This window comes from Giraffa tippelskirchi, chromosome 4, assembly GCF_054371585.1.
Source record: "Giraffa tippelskirchi isolate mGirTip1 chromosome 4, T2T-mGirTip1v1.2.pri, whole genome shotgun sequence".
In the NCBI taxonomy this organism is placed as follows: Eukaryota; Metazoa; Chordata; class Mammalia; order Artiodactyla; family Giraffidae; genus Giraffa; species Giraffa tippelskirchi.
In genome coordinates this window covers 124,499,590-124,517,202 of record NC_137278.1, presented here as the reverse complement: position 1 = coordinate 124,517,202, position 17,613 = coordinate 124,499,590, and the positions used below count along the sequence as shown (strand labels likewise).

Below are 17,613 nucleotides of genomic sequence, written 5' to 3'. Positions count from 1 at the left end.
ACAGGTCTTTTGTTTTATACACATGGTATCACTATGTATGTTATTCTACAACTTGCTTTTTACTTTACATTATTGCTAAACACATCTATAAAGTATTTTCTAAGTACTAGATCAGTGCCAGAAAGTATAATGGAAAAAATATTTATAAGAATAACCACATAAAAGTTGAAATTTTTATTTGCCCAAAATATTACTAGCAAAATTCTAAAGCAAGTAGCAAAAGAATAGAACATTTTCTGAAACATGTCTGGTGAAAGATTGATATTTTTGTTTAAAACATTTTTACATAAGAAATAAATGAATTTACCAAAAGATGTAAAAGATCAAAACTATATTAGGAAATCTTCATAAAGAATTAATTGCAAATTAAGACATTAATATGCCCTTATTAAGGTAAAATGTTTGTGTGCATGTGTTTAACACTGGAAAGGCTAGACATGGTATAGAAGAACAAGTCACTTCCATAGGTTGCTTGCAGTTCAACCTTTTGATGGTAATAGGAAAAGCTGGTTGGCAATATATTTAAGACCTTTAAGATTTTTCACATTCTTAATCTCACTTTTAGTCCTTTATTCTAGGGAAATAATCATAGTTTTAAGGATGGTGTTTGCATATCTGTTGGAAAGGTTTATAGCAATCCAAGAATATAACAGAGGGCATTTGGCTAAACAATGATCTATATCATTAATAAAATAATGATAATAAAATAATAGAAATTTACGCAGTCATGTATAATGATAGTTTAGAAGATAATGTCACATTTTATGAAGCTTTGTTATAAAAACAAAGGAAGTTACAGTAAAACTGTATGTAAACTGATATCCTTTATCTGAAAAGTAGAAATAAAGAAATAGAAACTAACATACAGGAAAGTCTAGAAGGAAAGTTATCAAAACATTAATAGTATCTATGGGCAGTGGATTTCCTAATAATCTTTATTTTATTTTTTTTTTTGCTTTGCAATTAGATATTCCAAATTAATTGAACAAGTATTATAATGTAATCAATGTAATTAAAAATATTTTAAAAAATGGTATCTTGAACATTGAAAATATGTAATTATAGTATAAATGTTACTTTGTTATTAGCCTACTTAATATCCTGTTGTTATCTTTTGGCTTCTAAAATAACTCTTCCTAGAAAAAGTTATTGAGCTATTATGTGTATAAATGTAGTATCTCAGAGTGTGTATAACTTCAGCTCAGGTCCTTTATGTTGATGGGTAAATATAATCTCATATATATTATTAGGCTTATCTATGGTCTTAATCAAAATACTTCCTTAAACTTAGAGTTTTCTGCTTTACTTTGAGCAAACATTTGCGCACTACAGCAAAGTAAACCTTACCAAAGTTGTCTTTAATTATACTTTCTATAGGAGTTAAATAAGATCACTACTCAGTTGGATCAGATCACTACAAAGTTGCAGGACAAGCAAGAACACTGCAGTCAGCTGGAAAGTCATCTTAAAGAATATAAAGAGAAACATCTGTCTTTAGAACAGAAAACTGAAGAATTAGAAGGTCAAGTCAAGGTTTGTATAAAAAACTAGCCATATTTTCTACTGCTATAGCAATGGAAGTTGATGACCTAGAAGGAATACAAGATTTTAAATTTGCAAGTGAAGGTCAAGTTGTGATATAAAAATTATTTGTAATTTTTCATGTCTTAATTTTGAATTCCACCTTTACTTTTAATTTCTTCACTAATGGATGGCTTTACAAATAGCAGTTAACATATATACTGGTTCCATTATAATGTGTAAATGTTTCAGAGAGACAGCCAAGTAGGTATCTACTCCATAATTAACAGGGAACTTATTTTTGTTGTTGTTGTGAAGTCTCTTCTACCTCATCATTCCTATCTCCTTCCCTTCTTATTCCAATATTATACTCAGTTATGGTATATGTCTTCCATTTTACATTTATACCCTTTGGATTTTATTTCTGATTAATATTATTAAAATTTTCACTGTGGTAAACTGTTTTTCTTTAACTCAACTCCAAGTGAAAGTTAATTTATATTAAAGAAATTAAATAACTACATATATCAGAGAAGGATTAGACCTGAGTCCTTTGCTCTTTGAATTAGAACTACTATAAGTTAAACAAATTTCTCAAGTTACTATATATGAAATTTACACCTTCACAGTCATATGAAGCACTTCTGTACAGTTGTAGAATCATGGGCTGTGTGTATGTATAGATGTGCATAGAAGAAGATAATTACACTTACATTTCTATTTATGTGTTCCGTTTTCTTTATGGTCAGTAATAATAGTATGACAAATTACATGGTGTAATGGTTGAACAGAAAAAATTTTTTTTTGTCTGTTTGTTTTTAGTTGAAGGGCATGTAATGAGAATTCTGTTTGAGTATCTTTTTGTTCTTGTTTAATCACTAAGTCATGTCCAGCTCTCTGCGACCCCAGGGGCTGCAACACACCAGGCTCCTCTGTCCTTCACCATCTCCTGGAGTTTGCTCAAATTCATATCCGATACTATATCCATCTCATCCTCTGCTGCCCCTTCTCCTTTTGCCTTCAGTCTTTCATAGCATCAGGGTCTTTTCCAGTGAGTTGGCTTTAGACATCAGATGGCTAAAGTACTGGAACTTCAGCATCAGTCCTTCCAATGAATATTCAGGGTTGATTTACTTTAGGATGGACTGGTTTGATCTCCTTGCAGTCCAAGGGACTCTCAAGAGTCTTCTTTAGCACCACAAATCGAAAGCATCAATTCTTCAGCACTCAGCCTTCTTCATCATCCAACTTTTCACATACATATGTGACTACTGGAAAAACCATAGCTTTGACTATATCGACCTTTGTCAGCAAAGTGATGTCTCTGCTTTTTACACTGTCTAGGTTTGTATAGCTTTCCTTCCAAGGAGCAAGCATCTTTGAATTTCATGGCTGCAGTCATTGTCTGCAGTGATTTTGGAGCCCAAGAAAATAAAATCTATCACTGCTTCCACTTTTTCCCCTTCTATTTGCCATGAAGTGATGGAACTAGATGCCATGATCTTGGTTTTTTGAATGTTGTTTCAAGCCAGCTTTTTCACTCTCCTCTTTCACCTCATCAAGAGGCTCTTTAGTTCCTCTTCACTTTCTGCCATTAGAGTGGTATCATCTGCATATCTGAGGTTGTTGATATTTCTTTTGGCAATATTGATTCCACCTTGTGATTCATCCATCCTGGCATTTTTTATGATGTACTCTCCATATACATTAAATAAACAGGGTGACAGTATACAGCCTTGTATACTCCTTTCCCAATTTTGAACTGTCAGTTGTTCCACGTAACGTTCTTACTTTTGCTTCTTGACCTACATACAGACTTCTCAGGAGATAGGTTAGGTGGTCTGGTATTCCTATCTCTTTAAGAATTTTCCACAGTGTGCTCCACACAAAGGCTTTAGCATAGTCAATGAAGCAGTAGTAGATGTTTTTCTGGAATTCCTCCCTTGCTTTCTCTAAGATCCAACAAATGTTGGCAATTTGATGTCTGGTTCCTTTGCCTTTTCTAAACCCAGGTTGAATATCTGGAAGTTCTTGTTTTATGAATTGCTGAACTGAAGGATTTTGAGCACAACCTTCCTAGCATGTGAATGAGCACAATTGTATGGCAGTTTGAACTTTCTTTGGCATTGCCCTTCTTTGAGATTGGAATGAAAACTGACCTTTTCCAGTCCTGGACCTTTGGAACTATGGACTACAGACTTTTGTTGGCAAAGTGATGTCTCTGCTTTTTAATATGATGTCTAGGTTTGTCATAGCTTTCCTTCTAAGGAGCAAGCATCTTTGAATTTCGTGTCTGCAGTCACTGTCCATAGTGATTTTGGAGCCAAAGAAAATAAAGTCTGTCTCTGCTTCCACTTTTTCCCCTTCTGTTTGCATAAAGTGATTGATTGGATCCCATGATCTTCATTCTTTGCATGTTGAGCTTTAAGCCAGCTTTTTCACTCTTCTCTTTTACCTTCATCAACAGGCTCTTGAGTTCCTCTTCACTTTCTGCCATTAGAGTGGTACCATCTGCATATCTGAGGTTGTTTATATTTCTCCCAGCAATCTTGATTCCATCTTGTGATTCATCCAGCCCAGCATTTTGTATGATGTATTCTGCAAATAAGTTAAACAGAGTGACAATATACAAACTGTGGTACTCCTTTCCCAGTTATAGTTATTAAGGAAATGCATTGCTTATAGATGTTCAAATTATATATTCAACAAGTTGATTTTGTAAATTTGTAAAAATACATAGTTATATATATATATATATGAGATAGAAGCCACACTGTGAAGAATAATAATCTCTAAACGAAGAGATTATAGATGCCAAATCCGAGTTTAATTGGCTTTATATTTACGGTCAAGAGGTATTAATGAGAAGGATGACATGACAACTCCATTTTAGTTTTGAATATTTATAATTATATCAGTGTTGTTAACTGAATATAAAAGATTATAAATTTTAATTGGGCCCTTTGTTTTTTCATACTTGAGTTAATAACTTTTATTCAAGTAATATAATTATTTTAAGTTTATTCTCTCATTCAGTTCATTTTAAAAGTTAAAACTTAGTGAAAACTTTAAACATAAAGTTAAAACTATGTATGTCTCTCATACATAAAGTCTGCTACTAGATCTTCTGAAAGATTCCAGGGTAAATGGCTCCTTTATTCAATAATGAGTTTAGAATGTGTTTTTTGTTATTAACAGAAGTATTTTTGTGTGTTAACATCAGTTTGAGTATAAACTAATGTTGTAATGTTTAATAGATAATTGTTGATGTTAAAATGGTTTTGTATTATATTTCTGTCATAGAAACTAGAAGCTGATATGCTTGAAGTTAAAGCAAGCAAGGAGCAAGCTTTGCAGGGTCTACAACAACAGAGACAGCTGAACACAGATTTAGAGCTTCGAGCCACAGAATTGAGTAAACAACTTGAAATGGAGAAAGAAACGTAAGCTAAACTACTTTTGGGAGAGGATTATAAACTAAGTATTAAATTTTTCATAAGATTTCAATTTTTCTATCACAGTGCTTAAAGATTTACCTTGTAAACTGCTGATATTAATGTGAATGAAAAATAAAGCCATCACAGTTTGGTTAAATAGAATGGCTTGTATCCAGTCACATTTCAGTAGACTTTGTCTTTAAAGGCCAACTATGGAGTTGACAGACTGGATCTTTGTCAAGAGGGTGAGGGTTTTTGACTGTCAGTAGTAAAGATGGAAGTTGATAGCCTAGGAAAGGTGCCTTTCAGGGAAATGAAATTAAAACCCATCAAAGTTGATGATAATTAAGTTGTTTTGCACCTTCATGGTTTCATCCTTATTTTGGGAGTGATGACAAAACAGTTTTGTTTCCATGTCTAGTAAATTGGGTCCTAATATTGTGAATGTGAGCATATACAGATGCATTTTGTGCCTCAAATGGCATTTCTTGTCACTCAGCATTGTAGTTCCCAGTGCCTAGGTATTTGGGGAGTAACTCTGATCTGATCCTTTTTTTTTTTTTTTTTAAATAATTTTATTTTATTCATTTATTTTTGGCTCTGTTGTGTGTTCATTGCTGCATGGGCTTTCTCTAGCTGTGGCGAGCGGGAGTTACTCGCTAGTTGCAGTACTTGAGCTTCTTATTGCGGTGGCTTGTCTTGTTGCGGAGCACGCACTCTATGCTTGCACGCAGGTTCGTTAGCTGCGGTTTCAGCTCCTGGGCTCTAGAGCACAGGCTCAGCATTTGTGGCTCACAGGCTTAGTTGCTCAGTGGCATGTGGGATCTTCCCGGATCAAGAATCAAGCAGACGGATTCTTTTACCACTGAGCTACCAGGGAAGCCCACCTGATCCTTTGTATCACCTACCAAGTGATTCGTCACCTCTGGAACCCAGTCATGGGACTGTAAAGATGACCTTTGAGGTGGTCACTTGTTCTCTTTTCTGAGGCCCCTATGGGCCCAGTAGTTCTTTCCAGTGGAAAGTTTCCGTTTCTAGTAAGGATTTTTTTTTTTTTTTAATTTTTGCCTTTAAATTTTATGCAGACATCTTTTATATGGGGTCCTGCATTTTTAGAGTACTAAGAAAGGAGGACTGGGCAAACACATCTGAGGTTTGACTAAACCCCACCCCTGGTCACAGGACTCAGCCCAAATAATGGGGTACAGGGCTCCCCTTTCTCAAGGACTGCCCACACTGCACACAGCTCTTTCCCTCCAGTTTCCATCTTTTAACATATTTTCACAACTCTGCAGCTTGTGTTTTCAAATATCCTTTGTGATTTTTTTTTTTTTTTTGCTCTATGGGTTACTTAGAAGTATATTGTTTACTTTTCAAATATTCAGGGTTTTTCTAGATATCCTACTGTTATTGTTTTCTAATTTAATTCCATTGTGGTTATAGAACATACTCAGTAAAATTCTGACATTTCAAACTCTCTTATTTAGGGCACAGTGTATGGTTTATCTTGGTTAAGTTTCCTTGTGCACATCTGTGTTTTGTTGGGTAAAGTGTTCTGTAAATATCAGTTAGGTTAAGGTGGTTGATATTGTTGTTCTAATCCTCTGTATCCTTGCCACTGTTTTCTCTGGTCATTTCTATCAGTTTCTGAGAAAGGAGTGTTAAAGTTTCTCAGGTTATGGAATTTATTTATTACTTCCTTTAGTGACCTTTTAAAAAAATAAACTAAGTTTTTTACCATCACTATGCAAACCTTTATTTCTTTATGCCTTCTTTGATTCACATAGTCTTATGATTTTATAATAATTATTTACAGGAAAGTTAAGTAGCATAGTAAATAAATATATCAAGTTCCAATTTTAGGGTTGCTTGACAGGGATTTTAACTATTATTAAAATGGTCAAGTAATATTCATACCACAGCTTTTCTGTCTAGACCTTTAAATATCAGTGAGGTACAGGATCCTGTGAATGTACTTCATATGTTTTAGCTACTTTTTTTGAAAGTAAAAGTAAGTTTCTGGGGCTAAAAGTTAGAAAATTTCAAGATATATATGCAGTTCTGATATTAATACCCAACTTCAATTATGTGGCTGGTACATCTTTTAATAACCTTTCCTTAATATATTGAATTTATAATAAAGTACATTGGAGATAGCATGCATTCTAGAAATATTACTTTGTACCTGGTTTTATTTTCATTTAAAAAAATGGTTAATCTCTAATGTGTGCTTTTCTTTTGCTATATAATATGCATAATTTTATTCATTTTATGAAAACAAAGTCTTTAACTTTCTTAAGCAATATCTTCATTTCCTCATTTTTTTTTGAGTTTTTTTTAAAACTTTTTATTTTATATTGGGGTATAGCTGGATTAACAAAAAATGTGATAGTTTCAAATGAACAACAAAGGGACTCAGCTATACATATACATGTATCCATTCCCCCCCATTTCCTCATTCTTAACAACTTTTCTGTTTTATAAAAAATTGAAGTATAGTTGATTTATAGTATCATGTTAGTTTTGGGTTCTTGAAACTTCTTAATTCATTCAGGTGTAGAAAACTTACATTAGAGGACAAATGATAAGTCTCTTAACATAATCTACTAGGCTCTAGGATCAAAGTAAATCTTTTGTCTTTCCTCCATGTTTGTTTAAACTTGTTATCATTTGTTCCCTAACATAATTTTTCTACACCTGAATGAATTAAGAAATTTTAAGAATCCAAAACTAACATGATACTATAAATGAACTATACTTCAATTTTTTAAAAAACTGAAAAGTTGAGGAAATGGGTTAGAATGATTTTCCTGATTGAGCTTCCCTGGTGACTCAGACAGTAAAAAAAAAAATCTGCCTGCAATGCAGGAGACCCGAATTCGATCCCTGGGCCAGGAATATCCCCTGGAGAAGGAAATGGCAACCTATTCCAGAATTCTTATCTGGCAAATCCTATGGACAGAGGAGCCTGGCAGGCTACAGTCCATGGGGTCGCAAGGAGTCAGGACTGAGTGACTAACACTTTCACTTTCATTTTTCCTGGTTATCTTATGTGTTTTGAAGTTTAGGACCTGTCAAATACACAATGTGTTTCATTTTTTCAAGTAAAGAGGCAAATTTCTTTGTCCTTGGGGGCAACATAGTAAATTGGTTCTTTAGGATACATGGAACAGTATTTCTGGCTATCAAAGACTACATGGTTTGCTGTATGCCCAGATTTCTTCGGGGATACACTGTGGTTAGACAAGACTGGATTAAATCATGGGCTTAGATGGTCTTGGCTTTACCACTAATTTATTTGACTTTAAGAAAACCATCTTCATATCTTAAATGACCAGATCAGATGTTGTTCTAAGGCATTTTTGGTTTGTGTGGTTTTATGACATTAAATTATTATTTTTACTTCTTAACTACAGAAGAAAGTTTTAAAACTCAAATAATTTATTAATTTGAATGTTAGATTAGAAATGATAAGTTATGCATTATTAAAGAAATTGTTTCTTAAATATTTAGAGTATCTAATACAAAGTTGGATCTACAGAAGAAATCTGAAGCGCTTGAAAATACTAAGCAAATGCTTACCAAGCAAGAAGAAGAAAAAACAATCCTTAAACAAGAAATTGAAAATTTAAGTCAAGATGCAAAGATGCAGCACAAGGAACTGAATGACAAGATTCAAACAGCAGTAACAGAACTACAAAAAGTGAAGATGGAGAAAGACTCTCTAGTAGCAGAGCTTTCTGCAGCAAAAGAGAAATTATCAAAAGTTTCTGATTCTTTGAAGAACTCCAAAAGTGAATTTGAAAAAGAAAATCAGAAGGGAAAAGCTGTTATATTAGATTTGGTTAGTTGTTTATGTTTATTTTCTTAGGTAGAAATGATTTCCATTTAAAACATACTGACTTTTCTGCTTAATTCTCTGTTGACTTGTCATCCTGCATTTAAATGATCTTAAATGTTGTTATGAGAAAAGGAATGCAGATTACTTAACCTGAGAAAAAGATATTGGTGCTTGTGTGTATAATTTTCCAATGGCCCAGAAAATTTTCAGTTGAATATATATTTTTTCTCTGTTGTGGATCTGCTGCTAGATTTGGGGAGGACTGCAGCACGGTTGTCCTTCGGGACACTTCTGCAGAGAATATAGCTACTAATTGAAATGTTTTTCACCTGACTGTAAAAAAAAGAAAGATGACCAGAAAGATCTTAATGACTTCTAACTCTGGTGCTATAAACTTTCTGATTCTTTATTCAATTTTCTAAAACTCTAGATAATACCATGTCTTAGTGGTATTGTAAACAATATTTAAACTACAGAGAAAAACATCTTGAGTCTCAGGAAGTACTTTTAGGGCAATGTATCCTCAGAAATATTTTAACCCGGAATAACAGCAAAAGTAGAATTCTTTTGTTTTTAATATGAAGGTCAGTGAAAGTGTTGAGAAGCATAAAAAAGCATGATTTTCATACGCTACTTTTATGTTCTGTTTGGAAAAAATATCTGTATATCTTCCCTCTTAAGTTATATAGGATATTTTTATTTATTATTTCCATACTTTAAAAAATTTCGTTCCATTTTTTTGAAGCCCATTATTCTACTTTTAAAACAGCATAAGTTAGTTAATTCTGTAACATAAAAACGTGGTTTCCAAAGTATTCTAAAATCTTGTCTGAATATTATTGGACGTATTTATTGTGACTATTGGTTGATAATAGAAACTCTTAGCCTCTCCCCCCATTTACTGCTATAATATTTGCCTGTTTTTATTACTGAAATTGATGATTCTATCCCATCTTAAATCATCAATGATTCTAGTTTATTTCCTTTTGTGGATCTTACTAAGCTTATAAACCTAAATTCTTAAATTTACTACAAATATTTTCTGCATAATATAGTTTCCACTTTTTTAGGAGAAAACTTGCAAAGAATTAAAGCATCAGCTTCAAGTACAGACAGAAAGCCTGCATAAGGAACAGAATGAAATGAAAAAGTCACTTGAAAAAGAAAAGGAGGTAAGATTTTCTATAACAGAAATATGTAAAGAATAAGGTTTTATATTTTCAAAATATTTTCACAGTAGATTCTTAAGTCAAAAGGTTTATTTCCTTTGTGTTCTACCAACTGCTAAAAAGATTTAAGCTAAATTATAATAAAAAGCCCAAAATAAAGGATTAAAATGGGTTAATGCATTTCAGAGTGCTTAGAATACCAACTGTAACAAAATAAATAGTCAGGGATTAGCTATTACTTTATCATTGGTTGTCATAACAATCATCAGTATTCTTAACACTATTTGACTACTGATTTGCACAAAATATTTCCCTTTGTATTGGAGACAAGCTGAAGCATCCATATACATAGCACTGAAACTTTTCAAAAGTAAATTTGAATGGTCAAATGCTCAAATTAGTCTTTAATGAAATATGCATAAAACATGAAAATATGACTTTGGTTGGAAGGGTGAGACGTAGTGTAGTTCACCTTGGCCATAGAAGAACCTCAGTGTGACTTCTATATGATAATTTTGAACAGAAATGTATCCTAATAAATTATGAAAACAGGTAGTAGCAAAGTATGCCTCAAATCTCTAAATGAGGACATGTTTGTGTGGTTTAGACAGATACTAAAGATGTTTGCCAAAATTATTTTGGTTTTATCATAGTTAATATGAAGCTATCCTTTTTGATTCACTTTGACTAGCAGACTGTTAGCATTTTTTAAATTTTATTTTATTTTACTTTTTTTGGCCCCACTGTGCGGCTTGCAGGGATCTTAGTTCCCCAACCAGGGATTGAACCCAGGCCTGGCAGTGAAAGTGCTGAGTCCTAACCACTGGACTGCCAGGGAATTCAGTTAGCATTTTGAGAATATTCAAGATAGTAGACATTTCAGCAATCTAAAGATTGTTGATTTTCCCTTTTCTATGATATAAGAGAATATCAATCCTGTTCATTTGCAAGCTCTATCCCAATGTATAAGTTAAAAAGGAAGGCAAAATTAAATAAATACCAATCAGTCCCATAGTCTGATCCAATAATGAATAATGTCAGTTATGAAAGCTCCATGAGGGCAGGGATTTTTCTTTTTGGTTTACTACTGAATATTTGTAGTCAGCAGACTCAGTAGTTTCTACTTAGAGTAATGCTTAATACGTACTCAATAAATATGTATTGAATGGAGAAATGAATGCTGAACAGATTGTATTTTCTTTTAGACTTCTCATCAGTTGAAGTTGGAGCTCAGTTCAATGCAGGGACAAGTCATACAGGCCCAGAATAGTTTAAAACAAAAGGACAAAGAAGAACAACAGCTTCAGAGTAACATAAATGAGCTAAAGCAATTGACTGAACAGAAGAAAAAGCAAATTGAAATACTCCAAGGAGAAGTTAAAATTGCTGTTTCACAGAAGGTAATGATATGATATTTGTTTACTTTTTATGGAAAGAAAAACTTTGCAGTTAAAGTAGCCATATGATAGTTAACACAAATGAGTTGCAACAAAGAAAATTTTACATATATGCTCAAATTTTAAGTTAAATGTATAATGCACTTAACTGTATGATTAAATATCTGTCTAGATTTCCATTCACTATAACCATGTTGTTATACACTTATTTAAAATCTTAGCACTAATCATTTATCTGATAGACATAAAACTGTCTTTTTGTAAAATAAGATGTAACTAACAATGTTAAGAGAATAATTTATACAACATTTTTAGTGTGTTAGAAAATAAAAGGAATTTAAAAATAAGTTATCCTTATTAAGGGAAATAACCAAGAACAAAAATCAAAGATATTTAAATATTCAGTGGTATAGATTTCATATAGTTTTTTTGTTTTTAAGTTGTATCATAATGGTTTGTTTCCAAACCTACGCTAATTTATTATTAAACATCTGTCCTTCATTCTTAAGTATGTTTTAATACTTATCCAGACCAAGAGTTGATAAAAGTGGATTGAGCTTAATATTTGAACAAAAGCAGGTTTTTCCCCAGTGTTGATATGTGCATGTTAATGCACATTAGTGGAGAAGAGATATAATATCCCTAGTATGTGAAACAAAGTATATCATGTTATTAATAGTTGGCCTGTCACATTACTAGAGGAAAAAAACCCCACAAATACGTATTTTATGTTGACCACTGTTTTTATAATGATCATTACGGCCACTTTACAAAAAAGTAATTTTCTTATAACACAAACAGGAGTAGACAAATTTGTCTATCCTTTTTTTGTGTGTGTTATCATATATATAATCATACATCAGGATGTAATTATCACAGTGTGTATTTTGTTCTATGATTTGACATCTTGAGGTCATTTTTCCCCCAAAATCTAGTAGCCTCATATTCAAGTTTTCCTTAGATCTTCATTTTTATATCATGATTTAGTAAATTAAAAAAAAAAGCTAACAACTATTTTTAGTAGATTTTCTTTTTATTTATTAGTTATAATAAGATTTCTTCCAGATTTATAATTAATGTATATTGCCAACACTGTGCCTGGCTTTATTAAATGGTGGTTCAGTCGGTAAAGAATCTGTCTGCAATGTGGGAGACCTGGGTTCAATCCCTGGGTTAGGAAGATCCCCTGGAGAAGGAAATGGCAACCCACTCCAGTATTCTTGCCTGGAGAATCTCCATGGATAGAGGAGCCTGGTGGGCTCTAGTCCATGGGATCACAAAGAGTTGGACACAACTGAGCAAGTAAGCCCAGCACAGCACGTTAAATAACACCTTAAGGATTTTGAGATTTAGAGGAAATGCTCTTATTGGTAGTTGTCTTGCGTGGGACTGTTATAATGAAAATACCACAGACTAGGTGGTATAAATAATAAGCATTTATTTCTCACAGTTCTGGAGACTGGCAAGTTGAAGATCAAGGCACCTGGCATATTGAGTGTCTGGTGAGGGCCCACTTTCTGGCTTGTAGACAGCTGTCTTCTTGCTGTATCCTTATATGAGAGATGGTATTTCTTCTTATAAGCCCACTAATCCCATTCATGAGGGAGAAGGCAATGGCAGCCCACTCCAGTACTCTTGCCTGGAAACTCCCATGGACAGAGGAGCCTGGTAGGCTGCAGTCCATGGGGTTGCTAAGAGTCGGACACGACTGAGCGACTTCACTTTCACTTTTCACTTTCATGCATTGGAGAAGGAAATGGCAACCCACTCCAGTGTTCTTGCCTGGAGAATCCCAGGGACGGGGGAGCCTGGTGGGCTGCCGTCTGTGGGGTCGCACAGAGGCAGACACAACTGAAGTGATTTAGCAGCAGCAGCAGCAGCTACCTTAATGACTGCCAAAGACCCCTACATCCAAATACCATCACATTTGATCTAGGCTTCAACTTGAATTTTTGGGAGTCACAAATATTCATAGCAGTAGTTACTTGTATTAGTATATGGATGCTACAAAAAGGAACACCTTTAACTTAGGGAAGACAGCATTTGGGGGAAGTATTGAGTGGATAGCCAGTCTCTGTAAATTAGACTTGGAATTTGGAGTACCTAGAGAATCATTGAAAGGCAATAATAATTTGGTTTTATTGAGGAGTAGTGTACTCTCATGGAAAGAAGAAACATTTCAGAGCCAGGTAAATCTGAATTCAAATTCTGTGTGACACACGTCAGGTTTATGGTCACAGGAAAGGGATCCATCTTTCTGAGCTAAATAAAATGAGGTCATGGAGTTGTAAAGACTGAGATAATGTATTTAAAGTACGTAGTAGTGTGCCCAGTGCCATGCAGAAGCTAAATAATTGTTGGATGTTATATATAAGTATAGCAGACTATGATCTAAGAGTGTCAGTGTGCATGGCAGACCATACAGTGATGGTCTATAGAAATTTTTCACTGGGCCACAGTGAAATAGGAAAAAGAATACATATACATACATTTTTTAATGTGACTGAGTCACAAATAAAGGATTCAGCAAGGCTGTAAGTCATCAGTTCCTGTACTGGGAATCCTAATGTGGGAACACAGAATGAATAGGATACGGCCTCTGTTCTCAAGTAGCCTATATAATTTAATGAGGAAGCAGATACATAAAGAAAACTGTAATAAAAAGGAGAATGAGGAAAAATTAGAACTCCATGAGAATTTTGACTAGTTTTCTAAAGGAGCTAGCATTGGAACTGTGTCTTTGAAGATTATTATAATTTTGAAAGGTTAAAAAAGGAGGGAATTAGATATTTAAAAGGAGAGTAAACAGTATTAGCAGAGTTTACAAAGCTTAAATGTCATTATAGAAGATTTGTTGTTGGAATACACGGTGGTAAGTGGAGAAGTGAGGGGAGGTAAGACTGTAGAATTGGATGAAGTCATTCTATCTTTGTAACCTGTTTTTGGCATGCATACTATTTTAAGTAACTGTTGTATGTTTCAGACAGAACTTGAGAATAAACTACAGCAGCAGTCAATGCAAACAGCACAGGAACTTGCAGCAGAGAAGCAAAAAATATCAGTGTTACAAAACACCTATGAAAAAAGTCAGGAAAATCTAAAACAGCTTCAGTCTGATTTCTATGGGAAGGAATCTGAACTACTTGCCACAAGGCAGGATCTTAAGGTATAGTGAATTATGTCATAAAAACCAGTAACTTGTTTATAAACATTTATTAAAGGATTGATTTCAACCCAAATGGGCATTAGGAGTCTTAGTATTTGTGGAATATCGTGCTTGTTTTTTATTTAATTATTATTTTTGGAGAAACATGCTTTTTAAAAATTTTATATGATAAAATATATAGTAAATATAGGCATTTAAAAATAGTGATCTTAATAGTGAAATAATTTGGAAATATGCTAGTTGCTACATTAACTTATCTAAGGACTTTGCTGCCTTTATTAAAAAAAAATGAACTGCTATTAGAAAATCTGAGTTTTAAATGTAAACCACTTGTGAAAATGCAAGCCGATTTACTGTTGCTTGTCAATATTGACTTTGTCAACTTCCCAAGACTATTGTAATGCATAATATTAAAATTAGGAGATTATAGCTCAAAGTAAATTTAAATTATCTAAACATATATGGATACTTTGGCCTTGGCAATACTGTTGGATTAGATGAAGTATCATTTTTACTAAAATGAAGCATATACAAAAAGGGTAAATAATTTTTTATGTAGCATTATAAGTTGTCTAAGAGAAATGGGACATTTGTGTTCTCTCACAGAAGGTTTAACCAGTTCTCTTTTTTTTGCCACAGTGAAATTAGTATGCCTTTTGATTCTTTCCTGTGTCTGGATTTTTGTTTTTGCTTAATTTAAAATGCTTTGTTGAAAAATTCCATTGAAAATGACAGAATATTTTTATGTATAATATATAAATACACTACGTCTATACTTTATTCATAGGCTGCTATAGGGAAGGCTTTATGAAGGAGGTAGAACTTGCCCTGGTCCTGAAAGATAAGAATTTGGATACAGAGAGTCTGAGTTCACTCAGGGGACACTGAGAAGAGGAGCAGCGGGGGAACCAGCAAAGCCAGGAGGCAGTCACCATAATTGACTTGTTAGAGTGCTGGTTTGTGTTTGGAGATTAAAAGGGTTGGGATTAAATTGTGTGGTACCTTAGATGCCTAGCAAGGGTGACTGACTGGACTTGATTTATGTTGGGTTGGAGGTAGCAGGGAATGAAGAGTGTAAGCAAGGGGTAAAAGGAAGAGGATATATACTTAATCCGGAAGTGGTTTACAGATAGCTTGGTTTGGATCTGGTGTAAACTAGTGCTGGGGGGATTAACAGACAGCTTGGTTTGGATCTGGTGTAAACTAGTGCTGGGGGGATTAATTAAGAGGCTGTCTCCCTTTCTTCCTCCTGTAACTCCAGTAATCTAGCTGTGAGTTGATTAGAACTGGAGTTAAAGAAGATGGAACAGAAGAGATTAATTGGAGAGAGAAGATGAAACAAAAGGGCCGAATAATAGAGTGCAAGGGAGTGAAGGAATCAATGGTGACTAATGATCTGACAAAGTAACAGGAGATTGGGGAAAAGAATTTCCATAGGGCCAAACAGTAGATATTTATATGTATATATTTATATATAAAGTTCAAAATTAGCCACCTGACATTTAGAAAGCATCTTGCTTATTATGTTCTCTTTATTTTCTTTTTTTCCCTTTACAACACTATTGAAAGTCAGGGAAGGTTGTTTAAAAGTTTGGACTTTATCCTGTCGGCAGGAGAGAATCACTGAAAGGATTTGTTTGAATTTGTATTTTAAGCCAATGTGGCTGAATGTGGGGATGAGAGAGGAGACTGCGGTAGTCCAAGTGCAGATAATGGTGGCTTGGGCTGGTAGAGTAAGGATGGAGAATGTGAATGAATTTGATGGACATTTAGGTGATAGAGAAGTTGAAACCTAATGATTTAAAAATCAGTCTAAAGATTTAAAAATCTTTAGAAATCTCTTTTTCTTCATATGGATGTGTTATTTACCAAAGAGCATAACATAATAACAAGACTTAGATCTTTCAGATCAGTATTTTTTCATTAAGCCAACAATTTTTATTATGCCTGAAAGCTATAAAATCATGTTATAATTTTATACATGAAAGAAAAGTTCAAATGTAAACATGGGTAAGAGAAAGACAGGGATAAGGCTGCTGTGGAGTTTAACGACTGTTGAGAGGCTGTGGATAGACACTCTCTACCAAAGCTTTCTTTTGCAGATGAAACCGAGGCCCCGCCTTGGTTGGTGACAGGCCTAGTGTTTGCACAGTAACAGAACCATGACTGGATCTCAGCTCTTCTGATTTATAGACCTTTACTCTTTTACCATCATTTCACTAGAAATTTTTTTCATAAGATATTGACAGATTCTATGCTAATCCTTCCAAAATGACATCTGAACTATTAAAAAAAAAAATCCTCAGAAAGTTCAAGTGATATTTATAGGCCAAAATAAGGGATCAGCCATTCTTTTTCTTTTGATTCAGTGGTTATTAAATGATCTTGTGTAAAAGAGAGAAAGGGAGAGGTTCAGAACCTTGTAACATGACACCTAATCAAGACTGCCATCTGTGGGCTGATGGTGTTCACCAAGACACCAGTAGAATGGAAGCTGAGCTGGCTTGATCTATGCCTTTAGCCCCATCTGCTGGATTATTTATGAAGTACCAAAGTTTGTTGACTGGATATTTTAAATTGGCTATGCTGGGTGCTATTCTTTGATGTCCAGGAAAGGTAGAAGAGAAATTTAACTAAAATTTGCACCCTCAGTGAAGTCAAAACTCGAGGATAAAAAGTTTACAATTAAGTATAAATCTTCTTAGCATAGAACTATTCCTCATGTCATTTCACCTGGGCATCAAGAAAATGTAATAACTAAAATTTTTAAAGATTTATGTTGAAAGAAAAAAGGGAAAAATTGTTAAACAGACCAAAAAAACAATAGCTACCATGGAACAGTGCAGAAAATGTTTTTTTGCTACACTAGTACAATGTGATTGGGATATTCAGGATCAGGGTGCTGCTTGATCTGCTCAGGGATTTGCTTATTCCAGTGGCAGTGGGTGAGCTAAACATAACCCCAGTAAACCATCAAATGGGAGAGGGAGTTCTCCAAGGGAAAAGATGCTAAGCAGATGAAAATAGTGTAATCTGCAGCAGAAAAGATAAAAGGAGTGTTTGAAATGGCAATATACTGCTG

At 33.9% G+C, this 17,613-nt stretch overlaps 1 protein-coding gene across 5 annotated transcripts in view; it reads left to right on the top strand.

The window, feature by feature from the left end:
* EEA1 (early endosome antigen 1) overlaps positions 1 to 17,613 on the top strand; it is a 133,163-nt gene that overhangs the window by 104,188 nt on the left and 11,362 nt on the right. For all 5 annotated transcript variants that reach the window (XM_081592122.1, XM_081592121.1, XM_081592120.1 and 2 more), the window contains 6 exons: positions 1,378 to 1,533; positions 4,825 to 4,964; positions 8,472 to 8,802; positions 9,870 to 9,971; positions 11,174 to 11,368; positions 14,349 to 14,531. In XM_081592122.1, coding sequence (XP_081448248.1) covers positions 1,378 to 1,533; positions 4,825 to 4,964; positions 8,472 to 8,802; positions 9,870 to 9,971; positions 11,174 to 11,368; positions 14,349 to 14,531 — 1,107 coding nt within the window. The remainder of the gene's footprint in view (positions 1 to 1,377; positions 1,534 to 4,824; positions 4,965 to 8,471; positions 8,803 to 9,869; positions 9,972 to 11,173; positions 11,369 to 14,348; positions 14,532 to 17,613) is intronic.